The sequence below is a fragment of the Uloborus diversus genome, chromosome 6 (assembly GCF_026930045.1).
Source record: "Uloborus diversus isolate 005 chromosome 6, Udiv.v.3.1, whole genome shotgun sequence".
NCBI lineage: Eukaryota > Metazoa > Arthropoda > Arachnida > Araneae > Uloboridae > Uloborus > Uloborus diversus.
In genome coordinates, this window is record NC_072736.1 from 87,340,026 (window position 1) to 87,362,352 (window position 22,327).

General features: G+C 34.6%; 1 protein-coding gene across 4 annotated transcripts in view; it reads left to right on the forward strand.

Annotated features, from left to right (window-relative positions):
• Positions 1–22,009, forward strand: part of LOC129223837 (uncharacterized) — a 93,423-nt gene extending 71,414 nt beyond the window's left edge. For 2 of the 4 annotated variants that reach the window (XM_054858199.1, XM_054858200.1), the window contains exons 4-11: positions 1,815–2,081; positions 5,692–5,949; positions 6,666–6,838; positions 9,040–9,182; positions 14,240–14,385; positions 16,356–16,437; positions 18,291–18,601; positions 20,623–22,009. In XM_054858199.1, the coding sequence (XP_054714174.1) occupies positions 1,815–2,081; positions 5,692–5,949; positions 6,666–6,838; positions 9,040–9,182; positions 14,240–14,385; positions 16,356–16,437; positions 18,291–18,601; positions 20,623–20,855 (1,613 nt within the window). In that variant the 3' untranslated portion in view covers positions 20,856–22,009. Of the gene's footprint in view, positions 1–1,814; positions 2,082–5,691; positions 5,950–6,665; positions 6,839–9,039; positions 9,192–14,239; positions 14,386–16,355; positions 16,438–18,290; positions 18,602–20,622 lie in introns of all 4 variants that reach the window. The other 2 variants (XM_054858196.1, XM_054858198.1) reach the window with 2 other exon arrangements.
• The last annotated feature ends 318 nt before the right edge of the window (positions 22,010–22,327 follow it).

The window sequence follows — 22,327 nt, forward strand, 5'->3', positions numbered from 1 at the left end:
CTACGAAGTTTGTATAAATTTCTGACGTTTAGTAACGCTTCTAGGATTCTCATTTCTTTCTACGTGGACCAGAATATCCCCAAGACTTTAAAAATTAATTTTAAAAGAATAAAGCAAAAAAATCATGCATACAAACAAAAATTACTAGGCTTATTCGAGTTTTCTACGCTACGGCATGCGTTTGTTTTATCTTTTTCATCCGCTATTAGACGGTGGTTGCAGTGCCCCCTATAGTTTGTTGGAGTTGCGAATAATGTACTTCGGACTTTTCATCTTACTTGGATACTTGAATGAGGCTCAACATAATTACAGTTAGTGAATATGAAGTTTTAAATTAAATTCCGTAATAAGTTTTATGAAAGAGCGAAAACCTTTTGGGTCCAAATTTTCTTTTTATTCTTCACATATTCAGCATTTATTAAAAGAAAAATAATTTTTGAGTAAAAAGACATTAATAAATGAATAAAGGAGAAAAGATGGATTAATAACCCGAATACTATTTCACAAACCAATTGAATTGTGGGTAATTAGTCATTTTACTGTATGAATACTTTTGAATGCGATTCGCTACTTTTGTTAGTGAATATACAAGGTGAGTCTAAACTCTTGGGCAAAACTTTAAGGTGTGTTGAAGGGGACGAGAAGAAACAAGAATCATATAGGAACATATGGTCGCAAACGCAATGCTGACATACTAAATGCACACAAAGCCAGAAACTGATGGATGCAAAACTGTAAAACACAAATTTATTAAGGAGATTTTACTCAACATTTTTGTGCTTAAGAAAGGTTTAGAGCTTTTTTTAAAGTTACCTCCTGCTGTAGCTCTAATACACGCGTCACAACAGTGGCGCAGCGATCGATGAAACTTTGTCAAAATAGCTCGGTATTGCGACAATGAGCGCTTTGTCATTGCGGCGCATTCATTACAGCTGCATGCCGTGCAAACTTCAATAACAGTTTTAAACCTTTCTTAAAAACAAAAATGTTGTGCAAAACCGTCTTTGCGTAATAAATTTGAGACCTGTTTTGCATCCATCAGTTTCTGTTTTGTGTGCAGGTAGCGCGTCAGTATCGTGTTTACGACCATATGTTCCATATGATTCTTGCTTCTTATCCTTCCTTATAACATCCCTTAAAGGTTTTTTAAGGAGTTTAGACTCTCTCTATATATAGCAGTTGTGAGGTACACACGCATACAAATACGTTGAGTACCCGTAGCGTTTATAAAAAGTATTGAAGCTACAAGTAAGTACATGAAATATGAAGTCGTATATCTTTCAAATCATTTTAGATAGTCATATATTCTTTTCATCAATTAAAAAACGCTTTCAATTTCTTTTTAACGTGTGGGTGCATGTCTTTTAGCCATTCTTTCGCCCCTTTTTAAAGCTACGAATATTTGCTAAGATGCATCTAGTAGGCGACCATCACTATCTCAAAAAAATAGCGTTGATAACTGTATTAACCACCGAGAGATGGCACACCCAGCTCTCTCCACCTCCACACTCTATATACGAACCGGGAGAGGAAGTGATTTTTCTCCAGACTCCATAGCCCATGGTAACTGCAAGTGCACTACAGCGCTTTTGAGCCCACATATTTATGAAAAACGTACCCACATTTCCAGGAACTTTCATGGCCTCTGACCTCAAAAGTCCATAGGACTCCCAAGTTAAATGCCCTAACCACTAGGACTCCACTACCAATTTTCATTAATGAAAGTCCTAAGCTGAAATCGAATGAAACATAATCTATTTTGAGATTCGTACTTGTCTTTTAATTCATCAAATTAGTATTTAAATTACTCATAGCTCCTCGTTGTGACCGGCTATGGACATTCGAGAGAGTCATTGGGTACGAAATTTCCGGATTCGACCACCGAACGATCCCCGGAGTTGCCAGTCGTCTGCAGTGTGAAGAACTCTGCTTAAGAGAACAAGGGTTTGCCTGTCGCTCTGGAGAATATGACTATGCTTTCCAGCAATGTCGTCTCAGTAGCGAAGACAGGCGATCCCAACCGTCATCCTACAGGCCTGCATTTGGAGATGTTGATTACTTTGAGAATCAATGTGTTTCAGGTAAGATATCTCTCTTCATCTAAAGTCTTTTCTTTTTCAACAGTGTTCAGAGAAATAAAGCACTTCATAATTGCAATTTTTTAAGCCATAACTTAAGGATAATAATGCAGTCGACTTCACAACCAGTGGTTTTTTTAAGTAGAATAAAGGAGAGAATCGAAGAGGGAGTTTTTTTTGTTAAACTATTAAAATGATTTTCGGTAAACAGCAAAAAGGCCCATGAAATTAGCGGAAGGACCACTATGTTTATAAAAACAATGTTTTAATTTTTGCTTTGAAATCCAAAAAGTACTTTTTTTCTCTCTTACCTGCTTAAGTTGAAAACTAGAAGTTCCGTCTAGAAATAGAAATACGAATCGTAATAGAATACGAGCCTTACTTACTTTCCCGTATACCCATACTACTTTCTAGTACCTGATCAATATTCTCAAGAATAGCTATTGTTTCAAACATATTTTTTTTAATATTTTAAGCTAATTTCTAGGAATAAAATATTCCTCACTCATCTAAAAAATTTAGATGCATTAAAAAAAAAAAAAAAAAAAAAAAAAAAAAAACGAACAAATAAAATAGCAGCACCTTTTAAACAAAGCAGCTAATACACTTTTTTCCATTAAAAAAATTCTTTAACAGCTTTCAAAACGAAAAAATAATAATTAAAATTAATAAGCTCATTAAAATAAATACATCATATCAAAAAACAAAAAAAAATCGTTTCTTTTTCCCCTGTTGCCAAAAATATTTTTTTAAATGAATTAATGCACTTACCAAAATAAATAAAAAAAAAATAAATGTCAACTTAAAGAAATACTTTTCATTCATTGTCAAAAAAAAAAAAAAAATTGTCTGCGCATATCTTTATGTAGAAACATAAATGACTTCCAGTTTATATTCGCCGAAAACTAAATAGCTAAATTAAAACTTTAGCGTGAAAATAGAAACAAGTCATATCAACACTAACTATTTCACAGTTAAAACCATAGCTGTGGAGTCGGAGTCAATCTCATTTTGGGATAAAGGAGTCGGAGTCGAATATCCAAGAATCGGAGTCGGTCATTTGTCATCGGTGTATAAGTTTTTGCCTAAGCTACGAAGTCAGAGTCGAAGTCGGGGAGTCGGAATCCGATTAATTGTCGGGCACAGGAGTGGGATTCGGAGTCAGGTGCCAATAAATTCTCGGAGTCAGAGTCTGGAGTTTGGCGTCAAGAGCTATTTCCAACAAAATTTGTTTGAAATAAATCCGCCTTCAAGTACGGAATCTACATTGACTTTCAGTTTCCCCGTAGACGCTAATGTTAAGGGATTTGAACTGTTCAAAATTGAACGGAAAATTGTTCAAATCAAAAAGATAGTTTATATACAAGTTTTTCATCAAAAGCTTTTTCCTACAAAGTTTATTTGAAGCAAATTCGCCTCACCGTTCGGAATTGCCTTGAATTTCCCCGTAGACGCTTATGTTAAGTTTTTTTGAACTGTTCAAAATTGAACAAAAAATAGTTCAAATCAAAGAGTGAAATATGGGAATGAGGTGTACTTGCAGAGATCTTTCGAACAAAAAAAAGTTTGTTAGAATCGGACTATTCATTCAAAAGTTATTGAGGGTGGGGGGGGGGGGGAGACAGACAGACATTTTTTCCCATCTCAATACCCTACTTTCCAATTTCTAATTTTTCGATATTTATTTAATTATTTTATTTATTTTTGACTTTTTTTTGTTTTTTGCGACATTTTTAAGATGCATTAAGCCTTCTTTCATGCTCTTTTCTTCTTTTTCTGACTTTTACTGTTAAAGTAGGCTAAAAAGCAGGTATTAGCTCACATATGCTAACCTTTGGTATTTCACAAGATAAGACAAGAATATAACTGTTAACTTAATTGTCTTCTAGTCAAGAATCTAACGATAAACTTAGTTATCTTCTAATGAAGGATATAACTGTAAACTTAATATTATCTTCAAGCCTTAATTGGACAAAAATTTTCTCTCAATTAGTTGTCATTTCTGTATGTTGATCTCAAAATGTTTCTTAACCGAATGTTTATCTACATTTAAAAAAATAACATTTTTTGAAGGATCAAGTTCAAATCGACTAAAAAATATTTACACGTAATTTGATACCCCTTTTAATTAGTCAAAATGTATTTATACCGCTCATGGTTATTTAGTTTAGCAGAAGTTAAAGTTTAAGCTTTATTTTTAGTTGTTGGCAACCACAAGATTTACAGTCCCTCTCGAGAAATTTTGAAAGAGGAGATTTGATAGATTTCTACGAGACCCACCTTTTCGGCTCTAATTTTAGTCCGTGTTGAGTCATTGTTCTCTTTAAGCTTCTTAAGCTATGATTATGCTATAGATTCAAAAAATCAATAATCCAACGTCATAAAGCACAAAAATTGCAGAAAATTGCAGACACGTGTTTTGGTGTTACAAGGAACACCTTTTTCAATGCAAAGAGGTGTGAACTTCTGGATGAAAAGTCATCCGAGAAAAGCAACACGGTGGAACAGGAGATAGTATAAATATCAAAAAATCGAAATTAAACAAAACAAAAAAGATAAAATGACACCTGGAGGCAAAATTTATTATATAATTCCATCAGGAAAAAACCGTTAAGTAATAAATTTTCCAAGAAAACCCATAAACAATGCGAAAAGTTCAAAAATGAAACCACTCTGAATAAATTAGTAATAAATTTACCAGCGGTAAAAACTATGTATGGAAACAATGTATAAAATGGAGAAATGCAGGAAAAAACAAAGTGAAGGATAAACATATTGGAATTAGTTAATCACAAAAACGAAATAAAAAAGCAAAAAATGAAAACAATAAAAGTAAGAAATGTACGACGTTTACATAAAAATAATAGAAAAACTAAACCAAGTTTAACAAAGAAGTCCACACAGAAGAAAAATAGGGAATTGCAGTAAGATCGTTAACTAAATTAGAACGGTTCCTCAGGATGTAGAAAGATTTCCAAAAATCAAGATGTAACGAATTGGGACATTTTTGGATGATTTGATAAGAGTTAAAATCAAAAGAGTGATTCATGTGGTATTTATTCGTTATTTATGCTATAGATATTCAAAATACGCAGCTGTAGTAATATTCTATTTTATTACTTTTTTTTTCAGTTAATTTGAATAAAGTGTAAGATCCTGATGTTGGACTGGGTTCCTTGCGACAATTTCTGTATTTTATTCCAAAGCCCGGTGACTGATAATTTCAGTACATAAACTTTGATACACGATAACTCAATACATGGGAAGTCAGGAGCCCACTAAAAGAAATCAGAAATGTTTCTGAATATATATGGTGCAGCTTCAGTGCATTATTATTTTTGAAAATGCGTTTGGGTATTTTGTCAACGCTATTTAGCTTCTTAGCTTTGACGATCAAGGAAACGTTTCGCAAGTGATCATGAAGATCACTTCAATCAATCAAGTTTCATGAAGAGGAGGAGATTTTTGGAAGCATTTCAGCTGAGATAAAAAGGTTTTTGAAAGTTTTAATCCTAAAGGTCTAAAAAAATCATCGATGCACTCCCTATGCTACTTTATAACAAAATCATGAAAAACATGTCAAACATTGTAAAATCGTTCCGAATCGTTTTAGATGGGAGCAGTGGTTGCAGTTACGAAGAGAAACCAGACACAGATTTAGAGCATGTCGACGCTTCTATGTCCGCCAACAGCGTATCTGAGTGCCAACAACAGTGCGACGCCACGCAAACCTTCCTCTGCCATGCTTACAGTTATAGAGAACCTGCATCTACATGCAAATTGAGCAGTGACGATACTTTTAACTTGGGATCCAGTGCCGTACGTAGAAGAATGGGGACATCGTATTTCCAACGTAGCAACTGTCTTGACTGTAAGTTACGTGAATGTTTCTCTCTATTACATCCTAGCAAAAATAGTTGATTATAACAAATTTTCCATGTAACTTTTAAATCGCTGTTTCTTTAGATGGAATCAGTCTTCACGTGCTCCTTATGTGGAGTATTGCACAGAACATTATAGAATAATGTATTTAACACATACAGTCGAGCCCACTTATTGTAATATCGGTTAAAAGGATATACCGCTTGAAGTAATGAATTTTCAATGTACTTAAACCATTGTAATTTGTCATTTTGATCCCATGATATTTTCATGTTAAGAGTATTGAATGTGCGAGAGACAAATGAATAAAAAAGAAGCAAAATTTGCCTGAAACAACTTGAACATGAACATAAAACTTCATCTGAAACAGGCATGTTAAAACTCCGCCATTACAATATTTTTTCGGGAATGCCCCGAAAAACCTCTCGCGAACCCCTAGGGGTTCGCGAACCACCGGTTGGGGACCGCTGGCTTATTAGAATACTTTTTTGTGGCAGATTGGCTATTCCATTAAGCGGGCTCGACTGTATACAGTAGAATTTTGTATTTAAAACTTCTAACATTTTCAAAATAGGTTTTATACTCTGAGACCGAAATATTAACTTGTGTTAGTAACAGTGGGCAGCAGAGGGTTAAGACCACCTTTCAACAAACTAAAAAGAATCTTATCTACATTTTAAAATTTCTTTTAACGTTTCTCTCTAGTGAAGCTGACCTGCACGGACACCAGCATGGTGCTCGTTCTTAGAACGCGAGAGCCTTTTGACGGTCGCATCTACTCCCAAAATAAACCCTACGCTTGCCAAGTCTATGGAGACAAGCAGACGGTGACGAAATTCGCTATGGATGTCAAGGGACAGTGCGGCGTGGAATTAGAGGTGAGTGTCAAGCCTGTTATCCCTCCAGAGAGCTCGCGCCATGATCACACCAAGAAACGAAGTATATCTGGTACTAATTCTACGCTATAGGGGAAATCGCTGCTTTCTCTAGCTCTTCTCTTAGAGGGACTCTAAGAGAAGAGCTAGAGCTCCTCCTCTAAGAATCCTATAGCTCCTCCAAAAGATCGTAGCTTAAGTAGCGACATGTCAGCCATCTTGGAGCTAAATGCCGCTTTTTCCCCTTGTGTGCTACGATGCAGTAGCCTGTTCTGCTTCTTGATTGCGGTGCATCTTGATTCTGGATTGACATGGAGATGATACGGGCCCACAATTAAGAAGCAAAACATGCTACTTCACCATAGCAGAAATAAGAGTGAGGACAAACTAATACACTTCCATTCAATTTTAAAAGATGAAGACCGGTTGACCAGCACAGTTTCCAACACTTTTAAAGAAGGAAAATCATTTGACGATACACTTTCCATTCAATTTGAAAGGGGGAGAAATAGTTAACTAGTACACTTCCATTAACTTTTACAGGGTGACGATCGTTTGCCCGATACATTTTCTATTTATTATTACAAGGTGAAAATCATTTAATAAATACACTTTTCATTTACTTTTACAGGGTGAAGATCATTTAATCAGTGTGGTTACATTTACTTTTTCAGGAGAAAGATCATTTGCTCAGTATAGTTCCATTCACTTTTATCAGAGTAAAGATAATTTAACCGATACACTTTTGATCACTTTTACAGGGTTAAAATCAGGGCTGTGGAGTCGGAAGAAAAACAGCCGACTCGACTCCAACTACGATTCCGGCTTTTTAAATTTATTTTATTGCATTTTTTCAATTTACTTTCCTCATGGGAAGGCGAAGAAACCTCTATACAGAGGCTGAAATATTAATTCCTTTTTATGAAATTTTCGCTTTGTATTGTACTGTAAAGTTGAGATGAATACAACGTTTGAAATTCAATTGAAAATAATTGAGATTGCTTAAAAAGCCATTTTTTTTTCTCAAAAACTGAGAAGGATAAATTTGCTCCCCTTTAATGCATAACGAATAGATGTTGATCAAATGTGCTTTTAATTTTTGAAAGCTGAAACTTGAGAGAAAAAAAAAACTTTTTTTTCAAAGTCAAAAACCTTTCTTGAGAAGAGGAGGCTCGCCCAGAGTGCCACCCATCTGGTGGGTGACACCACAAGTTAATTCCAGAAGTTACAGAAATTATAAATGCTTAAACTCTGCAAATTTCGCCAATAAATATTAAATTATATTTCATCTATAAAATTTAAGCGTAAATAGGGCACTAAATTGCGGAGAGAGGCGCGTGGAGGAAGTTTTACACAAAATGCGGCGGTGTACAGTTTTCCAGGAATAGCTTTTCCAGTACCTATATTTCTTCTTCGCTCAATTTTTAATTTTATTGGCTGCTTTAGAATTTACTTTTATATGAAGCTTTTAAGATTAAATGTAATTATTGAGTGTTGTAACCAAGAAATCATTTTACTTACTTTATTTCATGCCTTTTAGTGGGAACCAAGCTTATAGATGTAGGCTTTGTATTTAAAAAAAAAAAAAAGCAGATACATTTTATCGGATCTTATGGATTCGTGCTTTGGCACCAACACTTATTTGAATTTACCGAACGCCCTCAGTAGTTTCTTTAGCTACGGGTCCTGACTTGCTCAAGGAATGCATACATTCCTTTTACTAATATATAACTTGAATAGTAAAAGTCTTTAAGTAAAAAATATGCTGTTATTTTTATTTGAAAGTGATTACTGTAAATGTTCGGTAACAAAACCGTTTGCTGACAGTTGCTATTAGTTAAAGAAAGTTGAAAAACAAGCAAAATAGCGGTTCAATGGAAGTAGCTATTACAGAAAGTGAAAGTTGTATAAATAATGAAGCCCGCTATTTGCCAATGGCAGTTGTTTTCTTATTATTAGATCTTTATACGTAAATGAAACTAATTTGTAGTCAACTTTTTAAAAACTGTAAGGAGCGTAAGTGAAAATTAGAGAAAAAAAAAAGAAGCCCGGAATCGGTATGTTTTCCAACGACTCCGACTCCTTTACTCCAAAATAAGTCCGACTAAACAGCCCTGGTAAAAATGACTTGACATGAACTACTCATTCACTTTTACAAAGTTGATGATCATTTGATTAATACACTTTCCATTCGCTTTTTTCAGGGTGAAGATCATTTGACCAATACTGTCGTCATCCAGTACCATCCACTGATCCAGCAGAAGGGCGATAGGGTTATCAAGCTGTACTGCTCCCTCTTTGAAGAACAGAACAGAACGGTTACCAAGACATTCCGAGTAGCTCAAGGGTACGCCAGGTGCTCGACACATTTTTTGTTTCTAGAACTTCCTGCTGTTTGTTTATGTTATGAATATGATCAAGCATCAAGTTGTTCTCTTAGTTGAAAATGTGAATTATAATACTGCGAAATACTTTCATCCACAAGTAACTGCAGTTTTTATCATTTGTAATGCCGATACGGGTAATTCTTCAAAAAGTGTAACCTTTCTGTCACACGCCTTTTACAGTAAAAACTTTAAGGAACAATTCATTTAACAATGCTTTTTAATTTCATCAAAACTATATCTATTTAAACCTGCCAACAATTTTTAATAGTAATTTTTATTTTAATATATTATTGGTTCATAACATGCGAGTTCTCACCTCCATGGCATGTCAAACACCTGGTTTGACTGTCATGTTGCTTAATAACTTGTTTAATTAAAAATATATTTATGTATCATTCCTTTCACAAGTGTCTCAAATACTAATTGTTTAAGTATATCTAAATTTTTAATCTTGTGTTTTAGTTTGTTTTAGTAGGACAAAAAGTCATGTCACACAATAAATTCTCACCTCCATTACCTAAAAACAAAATCCCATTTCTTATTAACTGGTGGCAGTAATGACATGACATTTTATTTTCTACGATACAAGGGAGCCCCCTTGTTTGTTTTCAGGCAAAAAGGATTTGTGATATTTTTGTTGGAAAACAAGGAAACAACTTTGTTTTTGAAACAAAATTTAAGTGTTTAAAAACAAAATATTGCGAAAGTAAAAATGAAGGCTTTCACGACCGGTGTCAATAATGTTGTAAGATTCCGGGCTGTTGTGCCGTGGTCTGAGTATTGTTACTCCAAACGTTTCGATCGCATCTGCGGCGGTCATCTTCAGTGTTAGCGTGGTCGAAGCTTCCAGGGAAGCGACATCCTAGCAACTGATGTAGATATGGAAGTGATGTCACTATTTATGTGGGAAGAGCTAGCTCTCCCTTCGTTCTGGGCCAGGATTGGCTGATGAACGTTCGTCCTTGTTTCTGCACTGTTAAAAATTCAGGAAGATTTTCTGGTAATTGTTACTGTAAAATAGCGGGCTAACGCATCGCTGATTTTTACGGTAATTTTTACCGGAGAAATAAGCGATCCCAGCGCCAATTGGTTGCTGCGGCCTACCAAAGAAACCGTAAAATTTTACAGTAACATTTGATTTTTACGGTAATAGTTACTGGCAACATGGATGCCAGTAACAATTACCGTAAATTTTCCGGAAAATTTTTAACAGTGTGGTTGACTTAATCTTGAGCTCTCTTCATTCTGGTTGGGGATTGGCTGCTGGGCGTCCGTGGCTGTTTCTGATTGGCTAGAAATATCTCTCGGGATAATCTGTTTAAGTCTAGCATGCCAGAGTTTGTTGATCTTAATCCCTTCTTCCTTTTTGTTAAAACTGTTGGGATGTTTGAAAATTTCGATCGCTTCCCTGTTTAATCTGGCGTAAAAGTGGGAAGTCCTTTAAAGTATTTTGGTAACCAATGTAGGCAGATCATTGGAACAACAACAAAAAAAAAAAAAAAAAAAAAAAAAAAAACATTAATACAAGAATAAAAGAACACCAAAGAAATTGCCGTCTGGGCCACACTGAGAAATGAGCAGTCGCGGAACACATTTTTAGTGATGACACTCATGACATTAAATTCAAAGAAACCAAAAGCAAGTTAATTAAGAGAGCTTAATATTAGATTCACACTAATCATTAAAATAACTCATTGCTTGCACAATTAACAAAATTACTATTTTGATATTAAATTGGCCTCGATTTTCAAAAACTAAAAGTTTTTTCTTCTTTCTTTTATTTCCGCGAACAAGGCTTTTTTTTTTTTTTTTTTTTTTTTTTTTTTTTTTTTTAATGAGTAAAGTAATTGGAACTTAGCTGGGCCATTGTTTAAGGTTACTTCTAGTAGGTAACACTTTCATGTAAGAATAAAAATAAAAGAAAAAAAAAATGTGAATACAAATTATGTTTTTCGCAAGCACGAGCTGCGACAGGACCCTACTTATCGGAGTTATTGTTTGTAGAAACGGTTCCTGTACCCTCAAGCCTGCCCCTCCTCCTGGGCGGTTACATGTTTTAGTTGTGTATGTGTAGGCTACTTCCCGAGGGTCCCTAATCTGGGCAAGTCACTACTGTGATAGGAACAGAGGACCCTCGGCTGTGATGTGATGTATGTGTAGGCTTGTGTGTGTGCGTAGACCTGTGTGTACGGATGTTGGCGTGTATGTGTGTAAAGGAGCGTGTGTGTGTGAGAGAGAGTGTGTGTATGTGTATGAGCGTGCGGGTGTGTAGGACATGGACGCCATCGACCAGGAGAAGCGGATTTCGGGGGACAGTGCTCAGGACCGGAGGAGCCGCTCCTGAAGAGGACGATGAGGTTGAAAAAGGAACCAAACATCAAGGAAGGTCAAATGAAAATATCTAGCAATCGTGATTGCTCAACCAAAGGTTTCGAAATTGAAAAATATTTTCGTTCAAAAGTTATACTTTCTGGAGAATGACCCATACTCGATTTTTAGGGCTAAATAATATTATGTGCCATAATATTTTAAAATAGTTCAAACTGTAAATGAGAATGAGGAAATTTAAAGTAACAGCAATGCTTCGAAGCATAAAGTAAAATTTTAGTGCGTAATAATGAAGAGGCATGCTTTTTAAAAGCTTTATATTGTAAACAAAAAGATCTGATGGTTACAGTGGCGTAGCTAAGGGGGGCGGTGGGGGCGGTCCCCCCGGGTGGCACTTTTTTAGGGGCGGCACTTTTTTAGGGGAGTTTCTTTAAAGCCTGCTTGTGAAACAAAAACGTCCCCTTTTTTTTACATCAGGAAAATGGTGACAAGAGTAAGAAAAAAAAAGGGGGAGGTATAAAATGTTACACGAAACATTTTATTGCTCATCACACTTTATATGCTTTATGTGTCAGAGTTTACGTTGATTTCTCACTCTTTACAAGAGTTCTCTTCTTCAAACGAAGTATGAGGGATTCCCGTTTTCTCGCTTTGAGAGTAGATAATCTATCCTACAATTTTGGATCACATATTAGTCTATTCCTTATGAAAGGTAAGCGAATTTCATTTTTCAAGTTTGGTTTAGACTATTAACTTATCCAAACATAGCATAAAATGCGTTTTAAAGTATTCAGTTTCAAACAATTTCGGTTGGAAACATGTCCCACCCCCACTCTGTAGTCTAACAGTACGAAAACGTTTTTAGGCGGAAGAGCGCTTTCATATTTCAGCCCAGTTTCTGACATCACCAAAGATAGTTCAGAAATACGTTTTTAGAACTCAATGTTGAAAAATTTCTGGGCAGAGCCCTTTACCCTGCCGTTTCCCCTAACGTAGCAAACACAGCCAAAAAAATATATATATTTAGGCCTTTAATTCTGAAAACTTTCCTGGAGAAAACTCCCACCCTCTCTTCTAAAGTCTCAACATCTGGCTTAAAATTACGTTTTCAAAGCTTCGATTCTTCAATATCAATTTGTGAAAACAGCATTTGAACCATGACTGTCCTTGATCTTCTAACGTGATCAAATATAGCCCAAAATACGTTTTTAGGACATCCATTTTAGAATTTTTCCGAGAGAGACATCTTAACCGCCATCCCTCTTTCACCTAACATCTCCAAGGATTAAAATTGTGTTTTGAAAAATATCCGAGGGTAGAACTATTTACCCCTTTTCTTAACGTCCGCAAAGATAGCCCAAAATTTTCTTTCTCATAAATTTGCGTGAGTAGGAGAGCTCGCTAACCTTTCCTTCTGACAGATAGTCTAAAATGAACTTCAGCTTTATAAATTATTTTTAGAGGGAAACCTCCCTCTGTCCCCTCTTCCTTCCTACCATTATAAAACAAAATCCAAAGTTGGACGTCATTTACGGAAATTTTTCAAGAGAGAAACGCCTGGCTTCACAACATTTTTTATGCCATTATATCAACCCCTCAACGTCACCAAAGACAGCCTAGAATTGCGTTTTTGAGACTTCAGTGACAAAAAATTTCCAAAGAAAGAACCCGAACCATCCTCTTTCAACCAAACCACCGAAGATTCCTTTAAAATTGATTTCAATTTTAAAAACATTTCAGTAAGAAACCTCAGCGTCCCTCTCTCACCGGGCTTAAAATTTTCGCATTGAGTATCTGACAAATCTCGATTTCTTTGACTTCTCTTAAGTAACCTAAGCTACATTTTAAAATCGTAAAATTTTCTTTCATTACCCACCGATGCCCTAACGTCAACAAAGAAACACTAAAAGAGACTAATTTTGTAAAAAATTGGGAGCAAGTTCAACGCGCCTTTTCTAACAACTTCACTCAAATTACCTAAACTTAGCAATTTTCTCCAAGCGTGGGCCCTAATCCCTCCCTCTCCCCCCCCCTTTTTTTTCATTTGAAAGTATATAGAAAATAATTAAGTCTTATTTTTCTTCAATTAAATTTCTAGTTTTAATTTAAAACTTTAACAGTTTTATGTATTAGCTATTTCACAATGGAAGGGCGGCAAATTGAGGAACCGCACCGGGCGGCAAACACTGCAGCTACGCCACTGGATGGTTATTGGGAACTTTTTCCTAAATTTACAGCATTTTTTATGAGATGTAGAATATGCGGATTTCTACTCGTTTCAGTGATAGATTCTCTCAATTCAGATTTCCTTTAAAATATTTCTGGAACCTTCTTCACTTTTGAAAATACAGTGAAATCCCGATTTCACGTCCCTCAAATCTAACGCATTTAGCGTTTTTTCATCATGTTCCATCATCAGCTTTGCTGCCATGTATTTTCCGTATTTTACATTAACCCAATTCCTTAAGAAACGTAAAATCGGAGTTTCACTGTAGCTCAACTACAAAAAGGCATATTCTACATCAGGGTTGATTCTCCAAGAACCTAATCTTTCCTTTTGTCCAATGGTGTGATTACTATGTAGTTTGAAGAGATTTTCTTTTCATTACCAGTCCTAGTCGTATTTTACTTTCTCTTATTAATGTTTCTCATTTACCTGCGACAAGTGTTTCTAATATCTCTATTTTAGGCTGGAACCAGCAGTGACTGCAGTTGTCAATGCTACTGCTCCAACTCCTAACATTCGGCTCAGGATTACAGACATCAACGGAACAGACATCACAGGCACTAAAATTGGAGAGCCTCTGTACTTTAGAATAGAGATTGATGAAGATAGTAAGTTGCTTAAGCATTTGTTCATTGCTTTTTTTTAATTTTATATAAATACCATGGGAGAGTCTTTCGCGAAGCAATTAGTCATTAAAGCAGAAAGAAGCAGCTCTTGAGATAATGAGACACTTATTACGATCAAGACTTCGACACCGGCTAACAAAAAATTGAAAGTATCAGTTTGGAAAAAGATTAAATTATGATATAAAAGCTCTAAAATGAGAGCCATTATTGAAGAAGATGATACAAACTAATATACTATTTTACTTGAAATTAATATTGAAAAAGAATGCCATGAAAAAACTTTGTTTACATTCAATGTAAAGATGGGGGGCCAAAAGATATTGGAATTGCAGAGTTTTTTTTTTTTTTTCAAGTTTTTAGGTACCTGCTCTGAAAATGCAGAACTGCTTCTATATAGATATAATTCAGTAATTACTTTCGTCATACGTTTAATCGTATTTTTCTACTGATATTTTGGAGAGAAAAATCAAATGCGATGATTATTCGAGGATTTCTGATACCACGCCTGTCACTGCCAAAACTATTTAAAACTGTTGTAAATTTCCAAGTTGCATTGTTTATCACAAATGACTTTTTTGGTTAGTTGTAAAAAGATAATAGGATATTTGTTTGTAAAAAAATCAGTCGAAAACTTTGTACTATGGAAAGAGTAAAACGACACAACGTGTATAAAGTATATAAATAAAGCATTGAAATAGAGTTAAAAATCTGTTTTGGGGCTGTCAAATGCAAGTCCCTTTATGAGTGCATAAAAGAAGAACGAAAAGCCCGCACAATGTAGACCAAACCACAAATGAAAGAAAAATACAAGGAAGCAAAGTAAATGGACCTAACTATAGGTGTCAACAAGGGTACAACGCACTATAGGTGTCGTTGCTGTTCTGTGACGCAATGTTCCCTGTTTCCATGTCCATTTACTTTGCTTCCTTCCATTTTTGTTTCATATGTGGTTTGGTCTACATTGTGTGGGCTTTTCGTTCTTCTTTTATGCACTGATGAAGGGGGCTTGCATTTGACAGCTCCGAAACAGCTGTTTGCTGAGTTTTTAACTCTATTTTAATACTTTATTTGTACTTTCTACACGTTGTGTCGTTTTACTCAGAATACTTGTTTGTTCTTCATGCAACTTTGTTTCAGTGGTTACCCTTAGTTAGAATTTTGTCAAAAACTAGCTATGAACTAACTGAAGAACTAATCAAAGCAAATCACTGTTACTGAAATTGTGGCTAGCAGTTTTATTTGTGAGCTTTTTGGCGTTTCATTTGTGGGATTTCTGAACTTTCATTTGCGAGCTCTTTGACATTACATTAAAGAGATTTTGTTTTATTTGTTAGCTTTTTGCCATTTCGATTGCGAGCTTTTTTCCGTTACGTTTGTGCGCTTTAATCATTGACATACAATATAGTAATTACGGAAACAAAAACATGCTGCGACTTTCATGCAGATCATCATGGAAAGCCATTGCGGTGATTTTTTTCTCCTCTAAAACTGTCATGGATTTATATGCCTAAGTAGCCCTTATAAACGGAATAATGTCTGTATAATTTTGCAATGGAAAATTGGCAAGTGGCAAGTGAAGTAAAGGCTGAATGAGCAGAGAAAAAACCAATTTCGATCTGTATGTTTCGTCCATTTCGAAGTGTCTCTACTTTTGGAAAACTGGCATCTCTGCAAACTAATAGATGTATCAGTTTTCGCTTCTGGAGAGTTTCCGCCGAAGCATACAAATCAAGATTACAGAGCAGCGTTCAGCTTCTAATACCGGATATTTGCCTTTCTATCTTGTTAATGGTCGGAAAGTAATATATTACACATTATTTTAGTTGTAATTCTTCTTATAAATCGTTTTATGTAATGCGTAAGAATTTATTATGAGTTATTAGTATTAACTAAATATGTGCTTATACTAACTTTAATGTAAAAGTTAAATTAATATGGTGATAATGTTTTAGGTGTATTTGGCATCTTTGCTCGAGACATGACAGCAAGAAATGGAAGAGGTGATTTACAAATCACGCTTCTCGATGGCGATGGGTGAGATACTTTCAGTTATCATTTCTTATAGATTTATCTTGAGACAATATTGAATAATGTCTTTTAAAAACATCTTTTAAACGCCCTTAATCATTATATGAAGGATTCTATGCACAAATGAATCATATCCATCTCGTGTAGTTTTTAAATTTGCAATCAAAGTTTCAAGTTTAATGAGCAACTATGTTCAAGGGCATGACCACCCTTTGGCTTTGTAATTCGATAATTGTACTACACTACATTACTCTATATACTAATTACACTACATTACTCTATAGTTCTCCGTATCTACCTCGGAACGTATTTTAGTACGGGTTGAATGGTTCCCTAAAGATACCGCTGCTTCTGATCCAGTGTTGAGCAATCCCTGATCCAGCCAGATATTGTAAAGTTATGTCAAGAAGGGAAAAAAAGTGAATTTTGTGGATATTTGAAACAGAACCATCGATGATATTTCAAGTGTGATCCTCATATGATGTGCTAGGAGCAGAAAGGGCTATATACGTTACAGAAAGTATGCTTAAAAATAGAAAACTAATTTCATCATTTGGAATAATGGTTATTTTCGCTGTTAGTGAGGGTAACGGAATGATAACATGTTTATACGTATATTTTAACACATCAAAAAAACAAACTGCTTGGAAGAAGTTGAGGAGGAGCGGGATTTAATGGAATCAGCAAAAATTATGAGCAATTAAGATTGTTTTTGGTTTTCAGTCGATATAATGGTCAACTTTTAGTTTTAACTTCTTCTACATCTAAAGCAGTAGTGCCCAACCTTTTTTACTCGAGGTCCGCACCTCATATTAAAATACTTTTCGTGGCCACACATACTATATCCAAATATTTAAAATGTTTCTAATTAACGTATGAAAATATGGAAGAAGACAGCAAATTAAAAACCAACAGCTGTTGTTTTTTTTATTATGCTTTTTTTTATTAAATCAATTTATTTTTCAGAAACCTATTCCCAAATTTGTAACATTGTCATTAAACGTGTTTTTTTATTTGCAACATGAAACGTTTTACGTGAAACAAGCGAAAGAATTCTTCCAATACTTGCTTCAAACTCTGTCACGTGACTTGGGGTCTTGGGCTTCACGAATGAAAGTCTTCACTCCCTCCATCATATCTTATCTCAATGGGTTTGTGGCAATGCGCCTGAACTCAGCAGAAAAAGAAAAAAGCAAATTCAAATCTGGCAAAGTTATTTAAAGTCTCCGGCTGGCTTGGTTGTGGCACGGTATCTGGAATTGTGTCGGAGTATAAAATTTACGATTGTTCCAAGAAGGGACTGTTTAATATATGTTTATTGATTTCAAATGTAATTTGTTTTAGTTGGAATTAGTTGGAATATACAATAAATGTTGCCTTTAGTAACTGGACTACCTTTAACCACAGGTTAATCTACTGGAGTTACGGTTAAAATTTCAACCGTCAAAATATCACCAAACAGGCAATTGCTTCGTTCAAATGTAGAAGCAAATTTTCACCCGTCATACCTTGACCGGCGATTTTCGAGAAAATTAATTAATTTTTTAAAATACTAAACACTTTATTGCAAATTATTGACAAAAACTAAAATTTTTTGTCAAACCTCATCGCTTCGAACATAAATCACGTAGGTCACATATAATTACTTCGACTATCATCAAGAAAATTATCACCCAGAAAAACCTCTGCAGTCCGCACGTCTCTTAACTTAAATATGCTCTTTAATTGATATTACTGTTTTAACAGAGGGTAAAAATCTGGATTCGTAATTTTATTTTTCAAATTACGCGTTCGCATGTTTTCAAAAGTGCTTATTTTAATGCTGTACTCTTATTTCAATTTGGAAATTTTCGCCACAGGTGTTCGGCCGATCCCAGGATTTTCCCTCATTTCGAAAAGATTCCCGGCACAAAGTCCTTGCAATCTCGTTTCCAAGCGTTCAAGTTCTCTGAGGATCCAGTGGTACGATTTCAAGTGAATGTTCATTTCTGTCTTGAGGAATGTAATCCCATCATCTGCCCTGGAGGCGTTCAATCGTTTGGCAAGAGGAGGAAGCGAGAAGACATGTCAGAGATTCCAATTGTCCCCGACTATCCACTTGTTGCAGCTATCGTCGTTCAAAGTGCATCTTACGGGAATGATACTGGACCTACTGATTCTCAATACATTGGTAAGAAATATATCTCTTGGAACATAATTTACAGAATGAATACAACTGCCAAGTCATTTTTTTAGCTAACTTTCCCATAAAAGTCAAAGGAAGAAGGAAAAAAAGCGTGAGAGAAGGTTTAATGCAGTCCAAAAATATCGCTACATACAAAGAAAAAAAGTCGGAAACAAATAAATTAATCAAATAAATATTGAAAAATTAAAAATTGGAAAGTAGGGTGTTGAGATTGGGGGAAAATGTGTCTATTGGTCTGCCCCCCCCCCCAAAAAAAAACTTTTAAGAAAATAGCTCAATTCGAACTAACAGTTCAAAAAACCTTAACATTGGCGCATACAGGAAAATGTAACGTCATTATAGATCCCGAACGAACTTAAAGGCGGACTTTTTTAAAACAAACTTTGTTAGAAAAAGTTCTTGATGAAGAACATGTTTTAAAATGGTTTTTTGATTTAGCTGTTATTTGAACAATTAAAAAAAATTAACCTTAACGAAACAAGAAAAATAATTTTTTGGCACACAAAAATTGTGCAGATTCTGATTGTATTCTCAAATTTTAGTTTCAAGAAATAGAAAAAAATCAAAATACTTACACCTCGTAGACTTAAAATCGACGCAAGTAAGAAATAAATATGACTACATCAAAATGAAATGAATTCAAAGACCAAATGTTTTTGCCAGTGCTGCGGAGTCGATTTAAAAATGACCAAATCCGGCTCCTGGAATTTTAGGGTCTTCGATTTCCTCCTATACCGATACTCCTGTACCCCAAAACGAGTCCTATTTCGACTCCGCAGCCTTGGCAGAAATGCAGGCTCGGAAGAAAAATGACCGACACCGACTCTTGGAATTTTAAAAGCCTTCTATTCCCAAACCCCCGACTCTTATACATCAAAATTAGTTCGACTCAGAATCCACGAGCCCTGATTTTTACTGTGAAATAATGATTGCTGATATCATTTGTTTTTATTTTCAGTCAATTTTAACTAATTATTTTATTTTTGGCGACGGGAAATGAAAGAAAATTTAGAATGCTTTTTTTTTAACAGCAAGAAAGAAATGTACAGACGAGTTTGTTATTGAGAATAACTATTTACTTAAGAAAACTTTTTAAAAATATATTTATTTCGTTTTCGGCAACGAGGGAAAAGTAAAATCCGAGGCACTTTATTTTTACTCAAAAGAGCTACAAACGGGTTTTTCTTTGTTTGTTTAGCAATTAATTTATTTTATGGAAAAAAAATATATTAGCAGCAGTGTTTAAGAAGTGTTTCTTACTACTTGATTTTTTTTTTTCATTTATTTATATTTTACGGATCTATTTCATGAGAGAGGTATATTTTGTTTTTATAAATTAGTTTTAAATGTTAAGAAGGTATGTTTGACATATTTTGCAATCTTAGCTAGTCAGGAGAATGTTGATAAGATGATAGAAAGCCTTATAAATGTATTCCAATTTTTCGTAACATTGAAGCATATTTGCACAGTGAATCATGCCATATAATAATAGTAGATCAAGTGCTAAAGTATGAATCTTAGTTGTTTCCTTTTCTAGTAAGCCCAGAAGCAGGAAACAAAAATAAACATTTTAAGAACATAAATGATTCTCCCCCTCCCCCTTTTGCCTTGAGCAAAGTTTAGTTCAAAATAATAATACTAATGAAAAAATAATAAGATAATACATTACAATATTATTAGGTTATATTACCATTATTACATTGTAAGTAATGATCTACTATTTTAACAATAGTGACATAATATTTTATATTATTTTTACAATATACTATTATAATTATGTTGTTAATGTAATAAAAGTATAAAATGATGATACAATCATTATATTATTGTTGTTGTTTTTATTATTGTTGTTATTATTTATAAACACAAAAACTAATAGTAATAACAATAATAATGGTAATAACGAATAAAAAAGGTCCTGTGACGGGAGATTAAAAAAAAATAGATTTTTATGTTACAAATATTCATTCTATGTTTACTGTTTTTAAATATTTCCATTCCAACAGAAGAAAAAGAACGTGAAATGTCCGACGAACTGGTGTGTACCACAAAGACAGTAGTGGTCGTATCGTCACTGGGGGCCCTCTTCCTTCAGATCGGTCTGCTCGCTGCATGTGGTACCTGTCTGCTGCTTACCAGGAAAGAACACAAACCTCGTTACAACGAAGACGCCGCTTCCACCATAACAGAAACATTGCCACCATTTGGATCAGAAACGCATCATTCTCGCTTTCGGTGACACGTCCTCAAATTAGATTCCGAGACCACTCCCACGCAATACTGCAGACTGATGTAGGAAACTTTTTTTTATGAGGAGCATTTGGGCTTCGAGTAATTTTCTGCATACATGTTGAATGTTTTTTACACTTGAAGATAGATTTTGAAGATATGTGTTCGGATGTTATCCATTTAAGGTGGAATAAATTGATTATTTAAATTTGTTCGAGGAAAGAAGATAATTCAAACAAAATATTATCGGGTTTACATGTAAGCAACATGTTTCCTTTCAACGACGTCTTGCCTACCTGCATCATGCCTCCGACACACTTAAAGACTGATTCCAATTCAGGTTTACCTAAAATTGTCTATGACCCTGTCGAATATGTTCGAATTTTAGCTTCTGGCAGAAAATGTTTGTTGATCGTCTTTAGATCGACATCAAGCTATCAAACCGTTTGCTAAATAGGGTGAAAAGCTTGACGGTTTGTTGCTGCTATGCAAATAGCAGCAACGTTCTTAAATTTACGTCGAGCTTGCTATTGGTACATTCAGAGCTAACAGTTGTATATTTTCAGAACATACAAATATCTTGAAATGTAATAATAATGGCAATCTTGCTCCATATTACAATTATGATAGATTCATAGCTGTTTTGAAAAATAAGATAGAGGGTAGAATTTCTCTATTTTTTTTTTTTTTTTTTTTTTTTTTTGGAGATCAATGTACAGGTGTCACGCTTATGGAGGCTAAAGAAAATAGGAGTTCAAACTGGTCTTAAAATTTAAATATAAAATTAAACATAAATCATTTATAATAATTTTTAAGTTCTTGAATGAAGCATTTGTTCGAAAATAAGACAGATAGAGCCATCAGTCTGTAGTATTTGAGGAGTGGTTTTGACAAAAAAAGAAATCGCCGTTTGTCATAAATACTTCATATGACAACAATGATTTAATGTGTCCTAATATCGAATCACTGCCATTCGTGAACTGATGACATTAGGCAACAACTGACTTTATTTGATAGAAACATTTTACCGAGTTTTACCTTTTACAGCCAACAAGATTTACGGAGTATGTGTGATGATGACTGTCATGATTGAGTTTTCAATGTAATTTCATATTCATTATTTAACAAAAATAAGAAAATAAATTAAAATTTTATGTGAATATTTGAAGTCAGGTCCTGCTTAATTCTTCTCAGAAGTTTTTATCTTTCGTAACTTTTTTTAATGTACTTTCCGAACAAAGTAAAAAAATACTAATCTTAGTTCAATATTCCTGTAGTACAACTAAAGATAATAGTATTTGGTACAACTACGTATACTATAGCAAGAAATACTTAACCTTATTAATGTACCTCAGAGCCAGAGGAACGTAAGTCACATTATCACGGGACGCTGGAGCGTCCCGGCAGCCAAGAAAACCAAACGTCAGCAGCCAACAAAAGCAAACCCATCGCCAAGAAATACGGAAGAAAATAAAAGCGACT